This window comes from Leopardus geoffroyi, chromosome E1, assembly GCF_018350155.1.
Source record: "Leopardus geoffroyi isolate Oge1 chromosome E1, O.geoffroyi_Oge1_pat1.0, whole genome shotgun sequence".
In the NCBI taxonomy this organism is placed as follows: domain Eukaryota; kingdom Metazoa; phylum Chordata; class Mammalia; order Carnivora; family Felidae; genus Leopardus; species Leopardus geoffroyi.
Window position 1 is genome coordinate 17873889 of NC_059330.1, and position 22937 is coordinate 17896825.

At 46.0% G+C, this 22937-nt stretch overlaps 1 protein-coding gene and 1 pseudogene across 3 annotated transcripts in view; one reads left to right on the forward strand and one right to left on the reverse strand.

Moving 5' to 3' along the window:
• Nucleotides 1-21360, forward strand: part of FAM222B (family with sequence similarity 222 member B) — a 75261-nt gene extending 53901 nt beyond the window's left edge. For 2 of the 3 annotated variants that reach the window (XM_045487892.1, XM_045487893.1), the window contains exons 2-3: nucleotides 7893-8014; nucleotides 18683-21360. In XM_045487892.1, the coding sequence (XP_045343848.1) occupies nucleotides 7933-8014; nucleotides 18683-20289 (1689 nt within the window). In that variant the 5' untranslated portion in view covers nucleotides 7893-7932 and the 3' untranslated portion in view covers nucleotides 20290-21360. Of the gene's footprint in view, nucleotides 1-7892; nucleotides 8015-18682 lie in introns of those variants that run through there. The other variant, XM_045487894.1, reaches the window with a different exon arrangement.
• Nucleotides 1548-2201, reverse strand: LOC123604229 (annotated as a pseudogene).
• Nucleotides 21361-22937: the final 1577 nt, after the last annotated feature.

Consider the following 22937-nt stretch of genomic DNA (forward strand, 5'->3'; position numbering starts at 1 on the left):
ACCAGGTGCCCCACATAGCAAAAATATTGATATAAATGTGTCTTGAAATTTCTAAACCCAGTAGTGAGCTTTGATGAGGCACTTTAGACCCAGAAAAGAAAGACACCTCTGTACCAGGGTTAGGAAACATAGGCACACGTGGATTCAAACACTCTCACCTAGACTTGTTTCAGAATAACACCTTGTAGTTACATACCCAGAATGGAGCCAGCCAAGTGTCTTCCCTTAAGCCTCTTCAATTCCTGTCCCCCTTCAGACTTGAAAGTTGGACTATAGACTGGGCTAGAGGGCCTGCTCTCTGGTGAGGTGATTCTGGGTCACTAGAGAAATCTAGCTTCTGTTGTACCTTGTGCAGTTGAGGAGATGAGAAAGGGCATGAATAAGCAACTTGTTTAGCTGTTCTGTAAACACATGATTGCCGAAAGTTTTTAACAGCCTGCTAAATTCTTAAAATTCTTTTTCTGTGTTGTGGCTGTTGGCTCTCTAAGTTTACAGAAGCTAACTGGGGAACTGCCTTTTTTATTTTTATCATACCTGTCTGCGGTCTGACTTGTTTTGGGGTCAATCAGGGCCTATTAAAGGTCTTTCTAGACACCCTAAGACTTAAAATTGTACCCAACTTTGATACCTTTTCAACAGATTCCCTTTAAACATTTTTTTTCTTTTTTAAGTTTATTTTGAGAGTGTGTGCAGAGGAGGGGCAGAGGGAGAGAGAGAATCTTAAGCAGGCTCCATGCTCAACGCAGAACCCAACGTGAGACTTGATCCCAGGACTGCAAGATCATGATCTGAGCCGGTATCAAGAGTCAGACATTTGGGGTGTCTGGGTGGCTCAGTCGGTTGAGCATCTGACTTCTGCTCACGTCATGATCTCATAGTTTGTGAGTTCAAGCCCCGCATCGGGCTCTGTGCTGACAGCTCAGAGCCTGGAGCCTGGTTTGAATTCTGTGTCTCCCTCTGTCTCTGCCCTTCTGCTGCTCATATTCTGTGTTTCTCTGTCAAAAGTAAATAAACATTAAAAAAAAATTTTACAAAGTGACGTTCAACCCACTGAGCCACCCAGGCACTCCAACAGATTTCCCTTTTAAAAAAACAGTTTGGGTCTCTTGCCTCAGTTTTTCCATCTAGATGTGAGATCATTGTTTCTCTGTCACTGGGCAGCTTTTCATGGACTTGTATGAGACTCGGGCTTTGAAGATTAAAAATTGCCACAAATTGTAACCTATTTGCTGAATTACATCTCATCTGAATAATAATTTGAAACTTTCTGGTTCAGAACCAGTTTCTACAGAAAATTGTAAAAGGTAAAAATCCAATATTTGTGTCTTATCTCAAGGAAGTGGTTTCTTGTTTTCATTGTCTTGCTAGGCACAGTCTCAGGTACTTGTGAGTGAAATTCTACCCACTCTGACAGGTCTGCTTGCAGTTATGAATGTGGTTAAATGCAGAGTCAGTCTAAGATGGTTCATCTTAAGTGATTCATCCTTGATAGGCCTTTGGAAACTCAAAGCTATTACATACCATAATGAAAAGTTACAAGTTCTGATTTCACTGCCTACAATAAACACAGCCTGCATTTTCACATTTTTAGGAACACTGATTTCTATTGAATGGAGATGAAAGCACAGAAATCAAGTGATACTTTTTCAATAGAGTATATAGATAAAAGTAGTAGTTGGGCTTTTTGTTTCAAGTGCCCAGGCCCCCCCCCCTTTTTTTTTTTTTTTTTTGGTGATTGATATCTTTATGGCTTTGGAGGTGGGACACAGTGCTCAGGAGCTCTTGGTGGGCGGCCAGCTTCCTCTTCACCATCTCGGGCTTCTGGCTGCAGAGGATGGTACTGGCTCTGCGGATGGCAGCCGTGCACAGATCTGGGCAGTGCTTGTTCTTAAGGATCATGTGCCTGATGCTGCAGAGGCTGCCCCGGACATTCTTGTTAATGGTGGTCCAGTCCTAGGAGGTGCGGGGTTTTCACTGGTGGGATCTCAGCCTCACAACCACCACTAGCCTCTACCGTCAGCCACCGGCTCCATGCCCAAAGTCTTGTGGTGAACTCACCGGTTGTAGCAGGAGTTGTGAGCCTTCGGGATATTGAGTTCAGTGCTGTATGTCTGCTTGTTGCTTTTGATCAGGAAGCTGGAGCACTTCTGCAGGACCATCTGTTGCAGGTAGGCGGACGCAGCATCAGCTCCTCTCACCATGGCTGCTGGAGGTGGAAGGAACTGCCCAGGCATTTTTAATCCCCTCTATTCTCTCACAGAGTGAAGGTACCTGTACACGCACAGGCGCTTGTCAGCACTCGTATTATCTATATGATTCAAGGATGCAAATTCAGATAATTTCCAGAGCGTGAGATTAAAGTATATGCTATCCTCAGGAATGTGAGCCAGTGATATTTATTCAAGATCTGTTATGTGATAATCTGGTTCCTGACTCTCTAACTTAGAAGGATAAATAAAAGACAGGTTCTGGTGTTAGGAAGCTCACACACACCTAAGTTGTAAGGTTAGAATGCCCAGGGAGAATACTTTCCCAGTACCTGAATAGTATTCAAGAGAAAGCACTGGGTCATGGATGAGTTAAATAATAAGAGGATCCAGGAAAGAGCATCCTTGCTGAAGAAAGCACTGGTAGAGAAAGTACCTTTTGGACTAGGATGGAGTGGGACCCAGGACAGGAAGATGACTTTGTGTGGCAGGCTCTGAAGGGTAGTTAGTAGGAGTCGTGTTTCCAGACACCTAAGTGGGGGTGACTTGAAAAAATAAGCCCTGGGGCTCCTGGCCGACTCAGTCCCTGAGGCATGGGACTCTTGATCTTGAGATCCTGAGAGCCCTGCACTGGTTGTAGAGATTACTTTGAAAAAAAATAATTTTTAAAAAGTCCAGGGGCACCTAGGTGGCTCAGTTGATTTCTGCTCAGGTCATGATCTTATAGTTTGTGAGTTCGAGCCCCACATCGGGCTTGTGCTGACAGTGCAAAGCCTGTTTGGGATTCTCCCTCTCTCTCTACCCTGATTCATGCGCACGTGTGCTCTCTCTCTCAAAATAAACTTAAAATAAAAATAAAAAATAAAAGTTTAAGTGTTAAAAAAAAAAAAAAAACCCAGACTGAACATTCGCCATCCCCCCACACCCTCCTAGAGTTGTGAGGTCACAATTCCAAGTGAATTTTAACTCGCTTATGGGTTAAAAATAGAGAAGAAAGATGCCTTTGAGCAGTGGCTGAACTTTATTCAGGTTGGGTAATTAGCGAAAAGTAGAATTCAGCAGAAGTTCCCAGTTAAATCTGGACAAAGTTACCTGTTGAATAGATTGTTTTATTGTAACAGACCATAAAGATGACTGATTTTGCAGTCTGATTTGATAAACATGTAATTTTTGCTGTCTTTTGCCCTGTTTATCCCCCAGAGCAGTAGTTTGGCATTTCCGTTAGGTTTTAGCCTAATTTCTTGGACCCCAGGAGTAAAGGAACAGGGAGCAGTAGGATAAAATGTTTTTCCCCATTATCAAAAAGTAGTCTTTTTATTTTTTTGATTGATTTGAGGGGGAGTGCACACACATGCAGGTGAGTGGGCGAGGGTCAGAGAGAGAAGGAGAGAGAATCTTAAGCAGGCTCCATGCCCAGCTCTATCTCAGGACAACTATGGGCTCGAGTCTGATGCTTAACTGCCTAAGCCACCCAGGTGCCCCAATAAGTAATCTTTTTAGATAAGCCTTTAGCTCTTGGATGAGAAGGCTTTAATTAGAGATACTAAGGACTATTAATGCAGTTTCTCAGTATCATATTCTCTAAAGATGCATATACATGGGGGGTACCTGGGTGGCTGTGTTGGTTAAGTGTCTGACTCTTGATTTTGGCTCAGGTCATAATTCAACGTGTGTGAGATTGAGCCCCACATCAGGGTCTTTGCTGACAGTATGGAGCCTGCTTAGGATTCTCTCCTCCACCCCCACCCCACCCCCGCTCCTGCTTCACACCTGCTCTCTCTCAAGACCACAATGGCAGATTCAAATTTTTGAACTACAGCGTGAATCAGTTTCTACTGGGCTAGTCAACTTTTTTTTTTTTTTTTTTTTTTGAGGGGGGAGGGTTCTTTTTGAAGGTGGGGGGGTTGCAGGGAAGGGAAAGCAGGAGAGAGAATTGGCAAAGAAGTGTAGTGGGAGGCAGTGGATTGTGGGTGTTGAAACTGGGCTGCAAGTGATGGCTGTAGACCACTTCACCTCACCCCAGAGCCCCCTGAGTAAAAATAAATCCTTTTTCCAGCACTTTATCTTCTCTCCTCCTATCCCTACCTTTCAGTGGTCTTAAGCATAAATAGGGATAAGTAGCACAAACCCAGCTGAGGTTTTCTTACCTGCGCAGACCTGCCCTAAGGTAGAGGTAGTCCTTTAACAGATGCCACCCAGGAAAGCAGAGCGTGACATCACAACTCTAATGTAACTGCTGGCAGTCTTCTGACTGGGGTGGGGGTGGGGGTGGGTGGGAGGGCAGATGAAAGTACTTTTGAGTTTTCCCAGTGGGCACAAGGGTTTTTTTCCTCGATTAGAGATAGTCTGGAAATGCTAGCACTGGTGCGAATGCCCCAGGAGAGTTTGAATACCTTTCTGGGCTTACTGTGATACCGTAGTCGCCCTGCTTAGGGAGCAGGCCAGCTGGCGGTGGGAACGCTGGCTGACAGCGCACAGAGAGGCTTTGCCAAGGAGATCTTTTTTACTTTCTCTGTAATGTGTGCAGCTCATTTGGCTTGAGCTCTAGATTACTACTTGATTCTGTTTAGAAGTCAGAACTTGAATTTTGAGGCCTCTTCAGGAGGTAGTGCTAGTGTTGATTTCTGGCTCTCCTTGGGCTTCTGGAAGTGTCAACGGTAAACTTATATTGGGATTTGCTTTTTAGAAAAAGCCAGGTGGTAATCAGAATATGTGGGTGGTGTGAAGTTTTAAAAGAAAAGGCCTGTGCCCAGCTGCCAGCTTCCAGAGAAGTACTTTATACTGCACATCCCTTCTTTCTAGAATGGGTTGTGGAAGGGAATTGTTTCCGTCCTGTTTCATCACAACTTTCATGATTTTGCCACATTCCCTGCCTTCCCTGACGTAGCAGAATCTGACTCTTGACTTAAGTGAAAACTGGTCAAGGGGCTTGAAGACCTCCTTAGTACAGAGAGCAGTCTTTTGGAAGGGATGGCAGATAGAGCCTTGAACTCCTAAAGGGTCACAAATTAGGGCTGTACTCTTAGCAGCCTCGATAATGAGTTTTCTCGAGTTGCTGGGTGGTTCTTGTTGGGGACGTCATCATGGAGGGCCCCAAGCTCTGGTATCTTCTTCTTCCTTCACCCCCTCCTGCCCAAACGAAAAATTGATTTCCTAGGGTCTTTTTTTCTTTTTTTAAAAGTAATCTCTATACCCAACGTGGAGCCTGAACTCACAAACCTGAGATCAAGAGCCACATGCTCCATTGACTGAACCAGCCAGGTGCCCTGACTCTCTTGAGTCTTTACAGAATTCACCTATTATTTTTGCTCCTTTGTTCACTGTCAGTAAAGCCATTAATGTGTCTTTGCTGCAGTTTAGCAGTTTAGCTGGTTTAATTATCTCCTGTTCTTCCTATTGGAAATCCAGAGTTGTGGTTTGAGGTGCAATATGTTATGGTCAACTCTTAGGATCCACAGCCCCCCCCCCCCCCTTTCATCTCTTCCTGGTTGTAGGCATCAAGATTTAGTAGGTATGTCAGAGATTGCGGTGATCATGCTAGATTGGTTCTTTCCAGAAAGTACAGGGTAAGAGTGTATCTGCAGGACAGCTTAGTGAATGTGTCCTCTGTAGCTCTGTCATCACAGTACTGCTGCTGTCCAGATGGAGTACAAGGTGTGGAGGTGGAAGTGTGCTTGGCTCATTGGAGGAGCTGCAAGGAGACCACTGTGGCCGAAAGTGGAATCAGAAAGAAAGAGGGGCAGGGGAGGTTAGAAGATGAGGTCAGAGAAGGGAGTAGTAACAGATCATGGAAGGCCTTATGGACCTGGTAGGATTTTGAATTTTATCCTATGTGAGATGGGAAATCATTGGAGATTTTTGAGTTGATAAGTTTTCTAATTAAAAAAATAAATTACTCTGGCTGCTGTGTGGAGAGTAGATTGGGTGATAGGGGCAAGGGTGGAACAGAGAAACCATTTAGAAGGCTATTGTAGTAATCCAGGTGAGAGATGATGAGATGACAGGTGACAAGTGGAATTACCACCTGTTTCCAGGAAAGCCTGGGAGACCTAATTGAGAAAACATCACTAAAGCCCCTCATACAGCCCATTTCATAATATTAGGCTCCAGTATTTGTTAATTCCCTTCCTTTCCTTGGATTTTGCCTTCTCCTACATTAGGACCATAGGGGAGAGGTTATTAAACAGAGAACAGCATTCACAAGAGCAGGGATTGTAAACTGTACCTCAGTCATTTGACCCCAACAGAAGCCTTTTTATTTCTTGAGGCGCTGCAGTTGGCGTCCTGTGTACATTCTGTTATCCCACCCACCGGAGACCTGAAAAGGCTGAATCTGTGCCAGAACTCTTGGACAGCTCTATTCTCATTGAAGCGTTCGATCTTCAGTTCTTTCCGCAGTTGCTATCTTAGACACAGTTTGAGCAGCCCCTTTTACAAAGTGTCTTTTTAGCTACCTGGCCTTGCAAGCTAGAGCTCTCAGATACTCCTCGTGACAGGTAGTTTCACATAGCTGAGAGGGCCCTTCAGAGAGAGAGAAAGAGCGTTTGCGGTCTTTGTTTAACACTTGAGCTTTCCCCCCACTCTGCTTTTGTTGGGATTAAAGCTTTAACATAGCCACCTTGATTTCTGGGTTTTGCAGCTTGGGAAAGGAATTTCATGTATTCTAGCATAAGATATTTATTTGAAAAAGCTTGGTCCTTGGTACACAGGGAGCTTGCATTGCTCTTCCCTACAGAAGGCCACATCAGGTCTACTCTCTTGGGCAGGTCTTGTTGGTAGACATCACAGATGAAACCATGCCATCTTGACATAACGTCAGGATTACCTGCCTAGAGAGGGTTGCCGGCAGCCTGCTACCTCACTGATTTACTCTGGGAACAATGCAAATTTTTTTTCTTTTCTGGGGTCCAGGGAGACTAATTGTGTGGTAGACAATAGGAAAGGTAAATCCTCAGAAACTTACAAACAGAATTTGCTTTAACAGTAGTTCATTGTGTCTCCTAGGATGCTTTGCCCCTTCTTCCTAATAAAAGTAAGCTCAGATTTCTGCCATAGCCAGTTGGACTTTGGGTGTCTCTGCAACTCGTATATTGTACTGCCTCTGGAAATGTCTGACTGCCCCTGCCCCAACCAGGCCTGTAAATAGACTGAGCCAGGCCCTATTAGGGCCAGCTCTCTTCAGGAACCCTGTTCTATTTTCAGGGAGAAGTCATTTTTCCTTTCACCTCCGTTAGAATCTGTCCTAGCCTTTCTGCTCCTGCCTTAGGAGCTGGGACACAGAGGAGAGCTAGAATGTCCTGTATCTAGCTAGCAACCCCATGGGCCTATCCAAAAGTAGCAGGGAGAGGCCATCTACAGGAAATGCAAATGCCAAGAGTGCATGTAAAGCTTATGAACCGTAGAAGACTTTACCAGTACACCTTATTCTCCAGTTATTTGTGTGGTTAGGTATTTCCAGGTTTTATTTCCCCTCGTGGCCCATGTATCTGTGCTGACTGAAACAGAATTTTAGCCATAGTAACAGGGGCAAATTGTTGCTGTGGATATATTTTCAACCAACATCCTGCTAATTAAATTGCTTATCTATCTAAACTTGGGCCTCTGCTGCTCATATCCAGTGTCCCTGGTATCTTCCTTGAGTGAGTTGCCTTGTATTCCATGACCTTGTTTTTGTGTTCATTGCAGTGTGAGTGACTGCCTCATGTTGTGTTGATGCCAGTCTGCCATGCTAGCCTGTCTACCAGGGCCAGGTGACCTGTCCTTTCAGCTTCTTCCTCACACGCAGATGAACACTGGACTTCAGAAATGTAAGTAATCTGGATCCTGGAGTAGGATGTAATCCTTATTTTGTCCCTACATTTGAGTAATCCCAGGGGAACATCAGGGGTATGTTGACTGTGAACTTTGGTACTTCCAAGATATTCTTCACAGACAGCAAGAAAGCAGCTACAAAACTTGTCCACAACGTGAACGCTTTTATAATCAGAGAGATCCTCTTAAATACTAGATTTCCCCAGTGTCTGTCATCTTAATTGTAATTGTTGCTGTTAACTATCTGTTGAGCACCAAAGCTTTAAGGGGTTTTACAGGGAGATATATATATCACCTTTCAAAGGTGTTTCAGTTTGAACCCCCATGAGCAATTGAATGAAAACTCACAGTCTTGATTACTTTATCTTAGAAATAAACTATTGACCCTTTTCTGTTATTTTGGACTCTGAGCATTCTCTGCTATGGAAACAGCTCCCTTTGGCTTTGCTGTCTGCTGAGCCAGTGACCTCAGTTTACAAGTAAAGAAGCTTTCACCTACAGAAGGGATAGGGAGCTAGCTTTCTCAGTCTCTCTGGGTATACTCCTGCTAATAAACTTGCCCAAAAGATTGAGCTTTTGAGAACTAAAAAAAAAAAAAAAAAGGAATCTAATAAAGTAAATTGTGCCCAACGTGGGGCTTGAACTCATGACCCTAAGATCTAGGAGATCAAGGGTCACATGGTCCACTGACTGAGCTAGCCAGGTGCCCCAGATTCCTGTCTTAAACTGGCTGGAATTGGAGCGTTAGGCCTCATATTTTCCCAGTTTCCTGGCTTCTGTTCCTGCACTACAATGATGTGCAAGGAAAAGATTCTATTCCTAGCTCATTACCATGTACAGTGTCTTCAAGTATAAAAATGGCCCTAAATTTGGGATAGACCTTCCTTTCAGAGCAAAAGGGGAAATCACTGAGGCGTTTAGGCTTACCCTTTAATAGAAAAGGTGCTTCAGCACTTTACCCAAATCCTTTATGGCAGGGGTTGGTAAACTTCTTCCGTAAAGGGCCAGATAAGCAAATATTTTAGGCTTTGGGGTCCCTGTTGCATCTACTGTTGCAGGGCAAAGGCAGCTATAGACAACACGTAAACAAATGAGTGTGGCTGTGTCCTGATGAAACTTTTTACAAAAACACAGCAGCTATATTTTATATTTTGGCCCACAGGCAGTAGTTTGCTGAACCCTGCTCGGGGAGATCATCTTCAGAAGTTAAAAATGGTCTAGCCTCTTGACTTCATTTCTTTGAAGGAGAGTAAGACCCAGAGCCTGATGAATTCTGGGATTTGGCCAACGATTCCAATTCCTGTAATGACAAGCTAAAACTAACAGTCTTCCTCCTATAGCTGCCTGACCCAATAGGCAAGCTATGCTATGTTGTACCAGCTTTCCTCCCCATCTTTCTCTCAATAAATGATATTTGGGTGATAAAGTTGTCTGTGTTCCCTGGCCACTGAAATCTGCATGCTAACTGCATTTTGATTGGTTCTGGGGTTCCAGGGACACAACTGGATAAGGGAGTTTACTTAGAAGCTTGACAGAGTAGCTCGCTGACCTTGCTTCTAAGTTCCTTCGTGTACTCAAACAGCTTTACCCAGAGATGGAGTATCAAGGGTGAGCCATTTGTGAAGAAAGGCAAATAGGCAGCTTTATCTTGGGTGCTGACTTCGGATCTACACTCCTTCCCAAAGCAGCCTCAAAGTATCTGCCAACCACTGTCCTCAAATTTGTATTCAAGAATTGCAATAACCTTCCCTGGTTTCAGGCTTGTCTGGGGAATAGCGTATTGGAATCCCTTTGTCTCACTTGATTACTATCCTTAACTACACCAAGCCTTTGCAGAGAAGAAAACCTGTTTTAAGCTGACTTGCTTTCTTTTCACCTCTCCCAAAATGTAGAAGGAAACAAATTCTGCCATATGACTTAGAGCCGTTAGCATTGAGCATTTAAGGTGAGATGGAGCATAAACTCTACCCTTTTGGAGCTGGCACCAAGACCCACTCAAAGCCAGGCTTCTTAGCATAGAGACCTGAGAACCAGTTTTGTGGTTGTGCTCTTCTTTCCCTGCCCCTCCTGCCCCTCATCCTCAGGAGGGTCTTACAAGTTGTTAGAAACACAGAGCTTGGTATTGGGTGGGGAGGGCGCGGGGATGGGGCACAGATGTTTATAGATTATTGTGCTTTATATTGTAAGAGCTCAAGGCAGGAGAGACGGGACATGTGGCTTCTTGGCCAGCTCTGTAAGTCACCTGGCTAATTGCCTTCCTCAGGCTAAACCCGCCACATGTATAGAATCACAGAATTGGTCCCTTCCGACTCCAACATTTTCTCACCTCCCCTTCCTTTTCTGTGTGTGTAGGAGAATGTAACGCATTTCCCATCCTGCCATGGGGTAGTCTGGATTAAGGAACATCTTGGCTTTGGTGGTTCTTGCATTTGATACAGGACCACAGTTGGGGTTAGGTAGATACCCTTCTAGAGCTTTTCTAGGTTTTATATCCCACACTGTCACTTGCTTTGAGAGTTCTCAGCTGTTTTGGAACTTTACTTGGCAAAATTTCCTCCGACCCATCTTTTCCCAATTCACCAGAAAATGTGTTTTTTGGGCCCCCCCCTCCCCTCCCCCCCCCCCCCCCCCCCCATTAACCCCAAGCCTCTGCTTCTCCTTCCCCAGCTCACTATCAGGTATATCGTAATATTTCTGGTTGAATGGCTGAAATGACCAAAGGTTCTTGGTCCTCAAATAATCTTTTAGACAACAACTTTGACCTCCTTCATTGTAGAGTATCAGGGCCTGAGACAAACATCAGAATCACCCACTTTCACTACTACTTTTTGTGCCTGTCCGCCCCCTAGTGGAAGGTCCTGGAAATGGTGCATTGACCCAGTAACTGGATAAACCCATAGAAATCTCAGAAATTAGTTAATATTTGTTGAGTGCTTATTGTATGCCAGGCAGTATTTTGAGCATTGTTATCTTTGTTCTCATTCGTTCCTCAATGATTCCATATGAGAGACTCTCATCTTTCTTTTGAGGAGAAGGAATAGAGTAGCACTTGCCAGTGTCACATTACTGTTCAACTTGGCTAGAAGTCATACTCGGGTCAGACTCCAAAGCCAGTGTTTGAAACACACTGCCTGGGCATCTCCCACCTATTGATAGTTTCCTGCCGCATATGGTACTTGCATCTTCTGACCTTCAAAATAGAATAAACAGGGAGGCCCCTGTGGGGAAGCTGGGATTCAGGGAGATTGCCCACTCTCCCCCAATCCCTGGCATAGACAGCAGTGCTTTCTGCTGCATTTAACTCCCAGACTCAAGACCAGCGGGCTTTCTTGGTCAGGTTACTTTTTCCTGTCTATGCACACACTCAACCATACCTACTATCTTTGAATAATAACTTTCAATAGTCATGGTTCCTGTTCTCAGACCTTTTTCCTATTCATTGAATCTCTTGATCTTAGTGGTTCTATGAGGTACACCAGCAGGTATCATCCCTGTTTATAAATGAAGAGTGACTGGGGTGCCTGGGTGCCTCAGTCAGTTAAGCATCTGACTTTGGCTCAAGCCATGATCTTGTGGTTCGTGAGTTTGAGCCCTGCATTGGGCTCTGTGCGGACAGCTCAGAGCCTGGAGCCTGCTTCCGATTCTGTGTCTCCCTCTCTCTCTGCCGCCCTTCTCCTGCTGTTTCTCTCTCTCTCTCTCTCTCTCTCAAAAATAGATGAACATTTAAAAAAAAAATCTTCAGAAATAGGGGTGCCTGGGTGGCTCAGTCAGTTAAGTGTCCGACTTTGGTCATGATCTCATCGTTCGTGATTTCGAGCCCTGCGTCAGGCTCTGTGCTGACAGCTTGGAGCCTGCTTCGGATTCTGTGTCTCCCCTTCTCTCTGCCCCTCCCCAGCTCATGCTTGCACTCTATCTCTGTCAAAAATAAATACTTAATAAAAAAAAATTTTTTTTAATCTTCAGAAATAAAAATAAGAGATTATGAGCAATTATATGCCTATAAAATGGGTGATCTAGAAGAAATGGACAGATTCCTAGAAACATATACACTACCAAAACTGAAACAGGAAGAAATACAAAATTTGAACAGACCCTTAACCAGTAAAGAAATCGAATTAGTAATCAAAAAAATCTCCCAAAAAACAAGAGTCCAGGGCCAGATGGCTTTCCAGGGAATTCTACTGAACATTTAAGGAAGAGTTAACACCTAGTCTCTTGAAGCTGTTCCAAAAAATAGAAATGGAAGGAAAACTTCCAAACTCTTTCTGTGAAGCCAGCATTACCTTGATTCCAAAACCAGACAGAGACCCCCCCCTAAAAAGGGGAACTATAGACCAGTTTCCCTGATGAACATGGATGCAAAAATCCTCAACAATATATTAGCCAACTGGATCCAACAATACATTAAAAAAATTATTTACCACGACCAAGTGGGATTTATACCTGGGATACAGGGTTGGTTCAATATTCGCAAAACAATTAACGTGATACATCACATCAATAAAAGAAAGGACAAGAACCATATGATCCTCTTAATAGATGCAGAGAAAGCATTTGACAAAATACAGCATCCTTTCTTGATAAAAACCCTCAAGAAAGTAGGGATAGAAGGATCATACCTTGAGATCATTAAAAGCCATGTACAGGGGCGCCTGGGTGGCGCAGTCGGTTAGGCGTCCGACTTCAGCCAGGTCACGATCTCGCGGTCCGTCAGTTCGAGCCCCGCATCGGGCTCTGGGCTGATGGCTCAGAGCCTGGAGCCTGTTTCCGATTCTGTGTCTCCCTCTGTCTCTGCCCCTCCCCCGTTCATGCTCTGCCTCTCTCTGTCCCAAAAATGAATAAACGTTGAAAAAAAAAAAAAAAAAAAAAGCCATGTACAAAAGACCCAACACTAATATTCTCAATGGGGAAAAACTGAGAGCTTTCGCCCTAACATCAGGAGCAAGACAGGGATGTCCACTCTTGCCACTGTTATTCAACATAGTATTGGAAGTCTTACCCTCTGCAATCAGGCAACACAAAGAACTAAAAGGCATCCAAGTCACCCAGGAGGAGGTCAAACTTTCACTCTTCACAGATGACATGATACTCTATATGGAAAACCCAAAAAGATTCCACCAAAAAAACTGCTAGAACTGATCCATGAATTCAGCAAAGTTGCAGGATATAAAATCAATGCACAGAAATTGGTTGCATTCCTATACACCAACAATGAAGCAATAGAGAAATCAAGGAATGGATCCTGTTTACAATTGCAATAAAAACCATAAAATACCTAGGAATAAATCTAACCAAAGAGGTGAAAAATCTATACACTGAAAACTATAGAAAGCTTATGAAAGAAGTTGAAGACACACACACACACACACACACACACACACACACACACGAAAACTATTCCATGCTCCTGGATAGGAAGAATAAATATTGTTAAAATGTCAATACTACCCAAAGCAATCTACACATTCTTTTTTTTTTAATTTTTTTTTTTTAACATTTATTTTTGAGACACAGAGAGACAGAGCATGAATGAGGGAGGGTCAGAAAGAGGGAGACACAGAATCTGAAACAGGTTCCAGGCTCTGAGTTATCAGCACAGAGCCTGACGCGGGGCTCAAACTCACGGTCTGCGAGATCATGACCTGAGCCGAAGTCGGCCACTTAACCGACTGAGCCACCCAGGCACCCCAAGCAATCTACACATTCAATGCAATCCCTATCAAAATGACACCAGCATTCTTCACAGAGCTAGAATAAACAATTCTACAATTTGTATGGAACCAGAAAGGACCCCAAATAGCCAAAGCAATCTTGAAAAAGAAAACCAAAGCAGGGAGGCATCACAGTCCCAGACTTCAAACTATACTACAAAGCTGTAACCATCAAGACAGTATGGTACTGGCACAAGAACAGACACTCAGATCAATGGAACAGAATAGAGAACCCAGAAATTGACCCACAAACGTATGGTCAACTAATCTTTGACAAAGCAGGAAAGAATACCCAATAGAATAAAGACAGTCTCTTCAGCAAGCAGTGCTGGGAAAACTGGACAGCGACATGCAGAACAATGAACCTGGACCCTTCTTACACCATACACAAAAATAAACTCAAAATGGATGAAAGACCTCAATGTAAGACAGGAAGCCACCAAAATCCTCGAGGAGAAAGCAGGCAAAAACCTTTGATCTTGGCTGCAGCAACTTCTTACTCAACACGTCTCCGGAGGCAAGGGAAACAAAAGCAAAAATGAACTATCGGGACCTCATCAAAATAAAAATCTTCGGCACAGCAAAAGAAACAGTCAGCAAAACTAAAAGGCAACCAACGGAATGGGAGAAGATATTTGCAAACAATGTATCAGATAAAGGGTTTGTATCCAGAATCTATAAAGAACTTCTCAAACTCGGGCGCCTGGGTGGCTCAGTCAGTTGACTGCCTGACTTTGGCTCAGGTCATGATCTCACTGTCCATGGATTCAAGCCCCGCATTGGGCTCTGTGCGGACAGCTCAGAGCCTGGAGCCTATTTCAGATTCTGTCTCCCTCGCTCTCTGCCCCTCAACCCACTCATGCTCTGCCTCTGTCTCTCTCTCAAAAATAAATAAACATTGAAAAAAAAATAACTTTAAAAAAAAAAAAAAAAAAGAACTTATCAAACTCAACACCCGAAACAGAAATAATCCAGTGAAGAAATGGGCAAAAGACATGCATAGACACTTCTTCAAGGAAGACATCCAGATGGCTAACAGACACATGAAAAAATGCTCAACATCACTTATCAGGGAAATACAAATCAAAACCACAATGAGATACCACCTCACACCTGTCAGAATGGCTAACATTAACAAGTCAGGCAACAACAGATGTTGTCGAGGATGCGGAGAAAGAGGATCTGTATTGCTGGTGGGAATGCAAACTGGGGCAGCCACTCTGGAAAACAGTATGGAGGTGCCTCAAAAAACTAAAAATAGAACTACCCTACAACCCAGCAATTGCACTACTAGGCATTTATCCACGGGATACAGGTGTGCTGTTTCGAAGGGACATATGCACCCTCATGTTTATAGCAGCACTATCAACAATAGCCAAAGTATGGAAAGAGCCCAAATGTCCATCGGTGGATGAAGGGATAAAGATGTGATTTTATATATATATATAAAATATATATATACATACACACACACATACACACACATACACAATGGAGTATTAGTTGGCAATCAAAAAGAATGAAGTCTTGCCATTTGCAACTATGTGGTTGGAACTAGAGGATATTATGCTAAGCGAAATTAGAGAGAGACAAGTATCATATGACTTCACTCATATGAGGACTTTAAGACACAGAACAGATGAACCTAAGGGAAAGGAAACAAAAATATAAAAACAGGGAGGGGGACAAAACAGAAGACTTTTAAATATGGAGAACAGAGGGTTACTGGAGAGTTGTGGGAGGGGGGATGGGCTAAATGGGTAAGGGGCATTAAGGAATCTACTCCTGAAATCATTGTTGCACTATATGCCAACTAATTTATATGTAAACTTAAAATTTTTTTTTTTTTTTTAATCTGTAAATGAAGAGTCACTGAGACAGACCCTGAGTAGTCAGATAATAAAGCCAGTACTTGAATCCGGATCTCTCTAACTTTGTTCTAACCACAGATTCCCTATTCTGTACCCTGCCTTATTCCCCATTGATGTGACACCTTTGGTACCAGCTATTTAAATAAGTTGCTTACAGGGGCACCTTGGCTGACTTAGTTGGTAGAGCATGTGATTCTTGATATTGGAGTTGTGAGTTTGAGGCCCACTTGGGCAAAGAGCTTACTTTAAAAAATAGTAAATAAGTTGCTTACAAAGCCATGGTATTTGTGTTAGCTGTACCCTTAATTAAGGGAAGATGTTACAGAAGAAAGCAAGCATCCAGGGTGCCCTTGTAGGACTGAGATAAGAAAGTGTTAAAAAAAAAAAAAAAGTTTTCTTAAGTGCTAAGCTCAAGTCTGGTACGTGAGGTAGGTAGTGCTGTATTCCAAGAATGTAGCCAATTTTTTTGTGTCCAATATACTTATCTCATCCTTGAGATTCTTCCTTAACGAAGATACTGTAGGGCACCTGTGTGGTTCAGTTAATTAAGCATCTGACTTTGGTTCAGGACATGATCTCACAGTTTGTGAGTTTGAGCCCCACTTCTGTCTCTCCCTCTCCCTTTCTCTCTCTCTCTGCCCCTCATGGGATTTGCGTGCGCTCTCACGCTCTCTCTCAAAACAAAGATACTGTAGCCTGTATCCACCCTTCCCACCCTTATTTTCTTTTGATTCTGATTCCTTTATCTGACTACTGTCATCACCATGGTCAACATCAGCAGAAACAGGGAAAAGAGAACTAAAAGAGAACCAATCCGGTGTAAGTGTCCCATTCCATACTCGTGAATCAGGCCAAGCTACCTTCTGCCTCTGCTAGGAGAAAGAAAACACCCCGAGACTTGGTACTGACTTGGAACAAAGGAACTCGATTGTTCAGTAAGCCAGTATACCTCTCACACCTGGTCTTCAAGGAGAAAAACCTACCACTGTGGAGGAAAGCCCAGAGGCAGACCTGTATTACCTGTCTGAACTAAAACCCAGCAGCTGTTGACTGCCATTACTCAGCTGAGCCCAGAGTTGTTCAGTTGATTTTGACCAGTCAGACACCCGAGTGCAGTGGCTGACCTAGGCAGCTTCTAATGGAATTCTGGTGTCTCGAGGGACTATGTCTCAGTGATCCCAGACTTCTGGTATTTTCTTGTCCAGGAGAATGTAACAAGGGTCAGAAAAAAGCCCCACTTTATGGAGACTGAAGCCCATTGAGGGTCAGTGGCTTGTAAGAAGCAGCGGAACCCACACTCCGCTGTCAGGGCTTTGATTCTGCTCACCAGCTAGTAATACCTAGTGGATAGGAGATTTCTGGGCCTCTCTGCCTCCCTCCCCTTCTTGCCCTCAACTGTCACGGTCACATTCATCCTTTTAAGACCTTCTTCAAATCGGTCATCTAACGAACATTTGTGGACTGAGCGTCTAACCTGTACAGTTAATAAAGTAGAACTTAAACATGTGTGAGTCCTTGCTACTTCGAGGCGTGGTGCCCCTAACAGCACAGCTCTTTTCCACTCTGTACTCTTTTGCTAAGTTCTCCATTGGTGAGCATGGGACCAAATCTCGCTGTGCCTTGTGGATGTCAGCTCTCTTTTTTCCTGCCTCCAAGAGCAGCATTTTCTAAGCAGTTGCTGGCAGGCTAACCAGCAGTGCCACCAAATGAGGGCAGCTGTGCCCTCTTCCTTCTGGCACACTCTTTGCCCCCCTTCTCTTGCAGTTGATGCCCAGTGATGTGACTGAATGGGGTCTTCTTGGGCCAAGGCAGCTGAGGCCACAAGCTGGGCATTCAGTCAGCTTGTTCCCTGCTCTATCCTGGCTGCCTTCTGCAAGGGGAGGAAATAGGGTGGGAGTTAGCTAGCTGAGCCTAGGCGCCCAGCCAAGCCCCTTCCTTCTGCTTGGGCAGACTGGGTACTTACGCAGCAAGCCTTTATTAAGCACCTTCTGTGTACACTTGGGAGAAACCCTACCTCAGAGAGGGAAAACAGAGCTGAGACCTTTACAGGAGCCTGGCATCCTTAAAGAGCTCTTGTTCTCAGAACCTTTTCCTTTTTGACTGGAGGTCCAACATCCGCTGGAGCCCCCTGCTGGGTGGCCCCTGGAGATGAGAACAAAGAAACTGTTAACATTAATGAGGCGCATTGAGTGGGTACTTCCGCCGTCTCCAAAGGCAGGCAGGTTTTTCCTCTTTCATTTTGGAAAGTGACAGCTGACAAGGGCCAAACAGACTATTTTTGGCACTCAGGACTTAAAGATTCTCTGAAACCTTTCTTTTCAGTTTCCCTCCCTGCTGCCCTGTCATTATTGCCACCCCCCACGAGGAAATAAATAAAGCCTTTTGATCTTCACCCAGTCAGGCCGAGGATAAGCTGTAAACAAAAGTGAACTTGTGACATAAGGCTAGTGGAGGGATTTTGGCAGCTTATTCCTCTGCTCCTGAAAAAAAGACATCCTGTTTGCTGAGCCAGGATGCCCACCCAGTGGGTATGGTGCCCCAGCTGCCAAGGCACAAGAGAAAGCTGCTGCCTCACCGGCCACTGCAGACTGAAGGGCAGTCACTCCGGGCACCCTCTTTACCAGAGCGTCTGCCTAGAGCCTTCACTGCTGAGGCCAACAGGTAGGAACTTGGAGAGATTTCCACTTAGAGGAGCAACCTTCAGTTACTTCTGTGAGAATTGGCCAAGTTCAGGCTCTCCAAAATCCGGGACTTTGAAAGTTGCTCTGCTGTTCTGATCTTTGGTGGCCTCATTTGTAAATGAGAAGCCTGATAGTACCCACCTTCTAAAGCAGTAGCGAGGATTCACCAAGAACCTGTCACCTGGCACAAGGCCTGGCTAGTTGTGAGCGCTGACTGAATGTTAGCAGTGCTTGTTACTTGGGGGCTCAGTGAGGCCGGGTCTAAAATGAAGACTAGGGATAACTTCGTTAACCCCTACTCCACCATAGGCCCTCAAAAGGGGAATCTAGAAGGGCTGGTTGGCTTGGCACTGATGAGCTCCCTCTCCTTCTTTGCTCTCCTTACCCTTCTCTCTCTCTAGGGGACACTACACAGAAAATGAGAGCTGCTCACTATCCTACCCCAGCCGAATTGGACGCGTATGCTAAGAAGGTCGCAAACAACCCACTGACTATAAAAATCTTCCCCAACAGTGTGAAGGTTCCCCAGCGGAAACACGTTCGTCGTACTGTGAACGGCCTCGACACATCAGCCCAGCGCTACAGCCCCTACCCGACTCAGGCAGCCACCAAGGCAGGCCTGCTTGCCATTGTCAAAGTGCCAGCCAAAAGCATACTCAAGGACTTTGACGGCACCCGAGCCCGATTGCTCCCTGAGGCCATCATGAACCCCCCAGTGGCGCCCTATGCTACTGTGGCACCCAGCACTTTAGCCCACCCCCAGGCCCAGGCTCTGGCCCGCCAGCAGGCCCTGCAGCATGCACAGACCCTGGCCCATGCCCCTCCCCAGACGCTGCAGCACCCTCAGGGTATCCCGCCACCCCAGGCGCTGTCCCACCCTCAGAGCCTCCAGCAGCCTCAGGGCCTGGGCCACCCTCAGCCCATGGCCCAAACCCAGGGCTTGGTCCACCCTCAGGCCCTGTCTCACCAGGGTCTCCAGCACCCCCCCAATCCCTTGCTGCATGGAGGCCGGAAGATGCCAGACTCAGATGCCCCCCCGAATGTGACCGTGTCTACCTCAACTATCCCCCTTTCAATGGCGGCCACCCTGCAGCACAGCCAGCCCCCGGACCTGAGCAGCATCGTGCACCAGATCAACCAGTTTTGCCAGACGAGGGCAGGCATCAGCACTACCTCAGTGTGTGAGGGCCAGATCGCCAACCCCAGCCCCATTAGTCGCAGTCTGCTCATCAATGCAAGCACCCGGGTGTCGACCCACAGCGTCCCCACGCCAATGCCTTCATGTGTGGTCAATCCCATGGAGCACACCCACGCGGCCACAGCCGCGTTGCCTGCCGCAGGCCCTGTCAACCTGCCCACGGGCATTTCTCGAGCCCCTGCTGGCTACCCTAGCGACCTCAAGCCAGTCGCCTGGAACCAGCACCAGCTGGCCCACCTACAGCAGATGTGCAGTGAGGCCGGTGGGACGCCGGCCCCTGGCCTGACAGGCAAGCACGCAGCAGGACGCGAGTTGGCAGGGCCTGGCTTTGTGGGCAAGGCCCCTGCCTACCCGCAGGAACTCTGCCTGGCACAGTCCTTCCATCTGAAGCCACCCCTGGAGAAGCCAACCCCATCCCCACCTGTCAACGGCCTGGCGGCCCCACTGGCCTACCCCAATGGTCACTACTTCCAACCCCTGTGGAACAACATTCTGCCCACTCCCAATAGCGACAGCTCGGGGTCTCAGGACCTCGCCATGCCGTTCCACGGTGGGCAGCCCACGGGTGCACCCCTTGACTGTGGGACGGCTGCTGGGGCCCACTACCGAGCAGGGGCCGGGGGCGGTCCAGTGGCAACCCAGAACAGCTTGATGCAAACAGTGGATTACCTAAGCGGGGATTTCCAGCAGGCCTGCTTTCGAGAACAGAGCCTGGCTATGCTGAGCAAGGCCCACCGAGCCCCTGGCAACCGAGCCCCTGATCCCGCAGATAGTCGAAATCTTCATATTCAGCACCCTGGGTATAGATAGGTAGCCCCGGTGCCCTCCACAAGCTACACGTCATACATCACCCTCCTAGGTTTAGACTTACTTTTGAGTAATTGGATAGTTTCAGAGTTTCGCTGCTCCAATGTGATCATTCTTAGAGGTCTAAGAAAGGGAATTTGGTGGGACCTATTTGAGGACAGCGGGGGATCCCCTGGTGCCCTCACCCTCCCCTCCACCATCCCCAGCAACTTCTGGGTTTATGTTAGGACCTAATCCCAACTCCAAGCTTTTGTCTCTACTGCCTATCAGTCCCTCCACCTTGACCATTTCCCCCCAGCCACCTCCTGCCTTTTCTTGCATCTTTGCCCATTTTCCTTAGGACTGAGGTGTGGGGTAAGGAAGGGCCCTAGGTGAGGTGGCCGTAGGTGCCCAGCCCCTTAAGCTAGGACTTTCCCTGTCTGCCTCTGTCTCTTTGGGACTAAGAACCCAGACTTCCCAAGTGCTCTGGAAGTTAATTCCTTCTTCACCCAAAGATCTCAAAACTGACCCAATCTTCACCTCCTCCCACCCCTCTCCATTCCTCAGGGCTTTGTTTAAATCTGGATTCCAGAGTCACTGCATTTGCCCTTGCTACATTCAAGGGCACCCTGTAGGCACTTGGCCATAGCCTTGAGACCTGGGGGAAAAAATGCGTCTTTGTGTTGGTATCTTAGTTCCTGACACCCCTTTCCAGCCCTAGAGAAAGGTAGTTAACTGTCCAGCACACCCAAGATCCCTTTCTCACTGTTGTCTCTCTCCCAACTCACCTGCTGCTCCCATCCCCCACACCCCTCCAAAAACACAAGCAAAACAAAATAGGATCTTGAGAAATTAGGTAGGTAAAGAAAGGATGATCACATTGGAGTTCGGAATTAAAAACACCAAAAAAAAAAAAAAAATGCATTTGGTTCTCTACACTGGCTAAGAATATTGCTCTACACTGTAAGTTTTAAATGTCCTGTTTCTGTATGAATGTAGTGTGGGTTTGAGTAGCGTTGTGTGAGCGGCCCCACAGGTACATTCACCCTCTAGTCACCTCCTTTTGCAGCCCCTCAGTATAATGAAGAAAGAAAGGAAAAAAAAAAAAAAAACACAAAGCCTTAAGCTCTTTGAATTCTTCCTTTACCAAATGAGCATGGTTCTAACAGCTGGAGGCGGACCTACATTGGAAGCAGCCCCTCCTGCCCGCGCCCATCTGTCACGTGCCCATCCTCCACCCCACGCTGAACGTGTTTCATTCCCAAGTGGCAATTAGTTGGCTAGAAATTTAAAACTTTTCTGTAACTTTAAATTTAGATCATGTTTTGTAATTTTTTGCACCCTTCTGTTAAAGTTGGGCTCTGCCTTTTTTTTTTTTTTTCTTTTTTTTTTTTTTAAACCAAATAAGCCCTTACCTTTCCTCTTGTCTCTGGGGAATGTGAGCTGATGTTCTTATTTAAGATTTGGGGTTTTGTTTACTATACTATCCACTGTTCTTTAGCCAGAAATTCTCTAGTGATCTGAAGCAATGTGATTGAAGACCAGTTTTTAAATTATGTGTTGGCAAGTTGCCTTATATTTAAAAAGAGAAAAAAAAAAAAAAAAGAAAAAGAAAAAAAATGCCTGATTGTGTTATGCCAAATGATAGCAACATGAAGTCCTAATTTATTTTCCTGCCGTCTGTGAACACTGGTACCTCCCCGTCCCTGAGCCCTCAGGAGCACCTGCAGCTTCTGGCGCAGCGCCTTCTCCCAAGGCTTCACCACCACCGTCTCACCCAGGGTCCCTTCCGGTTCTCACTTTCTCTGAGAGAACCCCACCGTCCCCCCTTATCCCTTGCTTGATCTCCAAACCAGATATTTTTGCTGTGAGTTTTTCCAATGCCTCTCCCCAAAAGGTGAGCTGCTATCTTAGGAAATGGGACCGGACACCAACTTGGGGGCTTTAAATCAAACCTCAAACCCTCAAATCTCTTCCTGTGTAGGGGTGCAAATCTCTGAAGCTCTCACTCCCACCCCTAGTCTGCATGGAAAAATGTACTGTGGCCCCTCTTCCCCCCCACCCCCCACTGCCCTTGCCTTTGGTGTGAGATGTTTCCTAGTTCACCCTGAGCCTCCCTCCCGCCTCTGCCAGCCAACCCCCAACCAGCAATAAGGGTCCAAGCCAGGGCCTCCTATCCACACTCCCTGCCTCCATCCCACGCTGCCCCTAGGGAATACCCGGATTCCCTACACTGTCCACATACTGTAGCATTCATTCTCCATCTCCCTCATCTGCTCACCTGTGGTGGTTTATGGGTGTGATGGGGTTTTTAAGATTATTATAAACCAGTAAAAAGAAAAAACTCACCAGAACTTGTCCTATTCGTTGAATGCTGTGAATGTTTGAGGTGACTTTTCTTGTAATGATTGCTGACGTGCCTGCTCTCCACGAGAGAAGCGGGTCCTCAGTTGTAGGACGCGAGCCCTTATAGTGTTGGGCCCACTCGGAAGCCTCCCAGTCTGTGATGCCAGACCAGGTGCTGCGGTGATTGGGCAGCCGGCACGTGATAGGGCCTCCCCTAGGCGGGGCGCTCGGGGCGTGTTGGGACCCGTGGGAAAGTGGTTTACCGCCCCGCTCTACAGGCTCCATGTGCTGCCACTTTCAGTCCACGGACCGTTGAAAAACCAGGA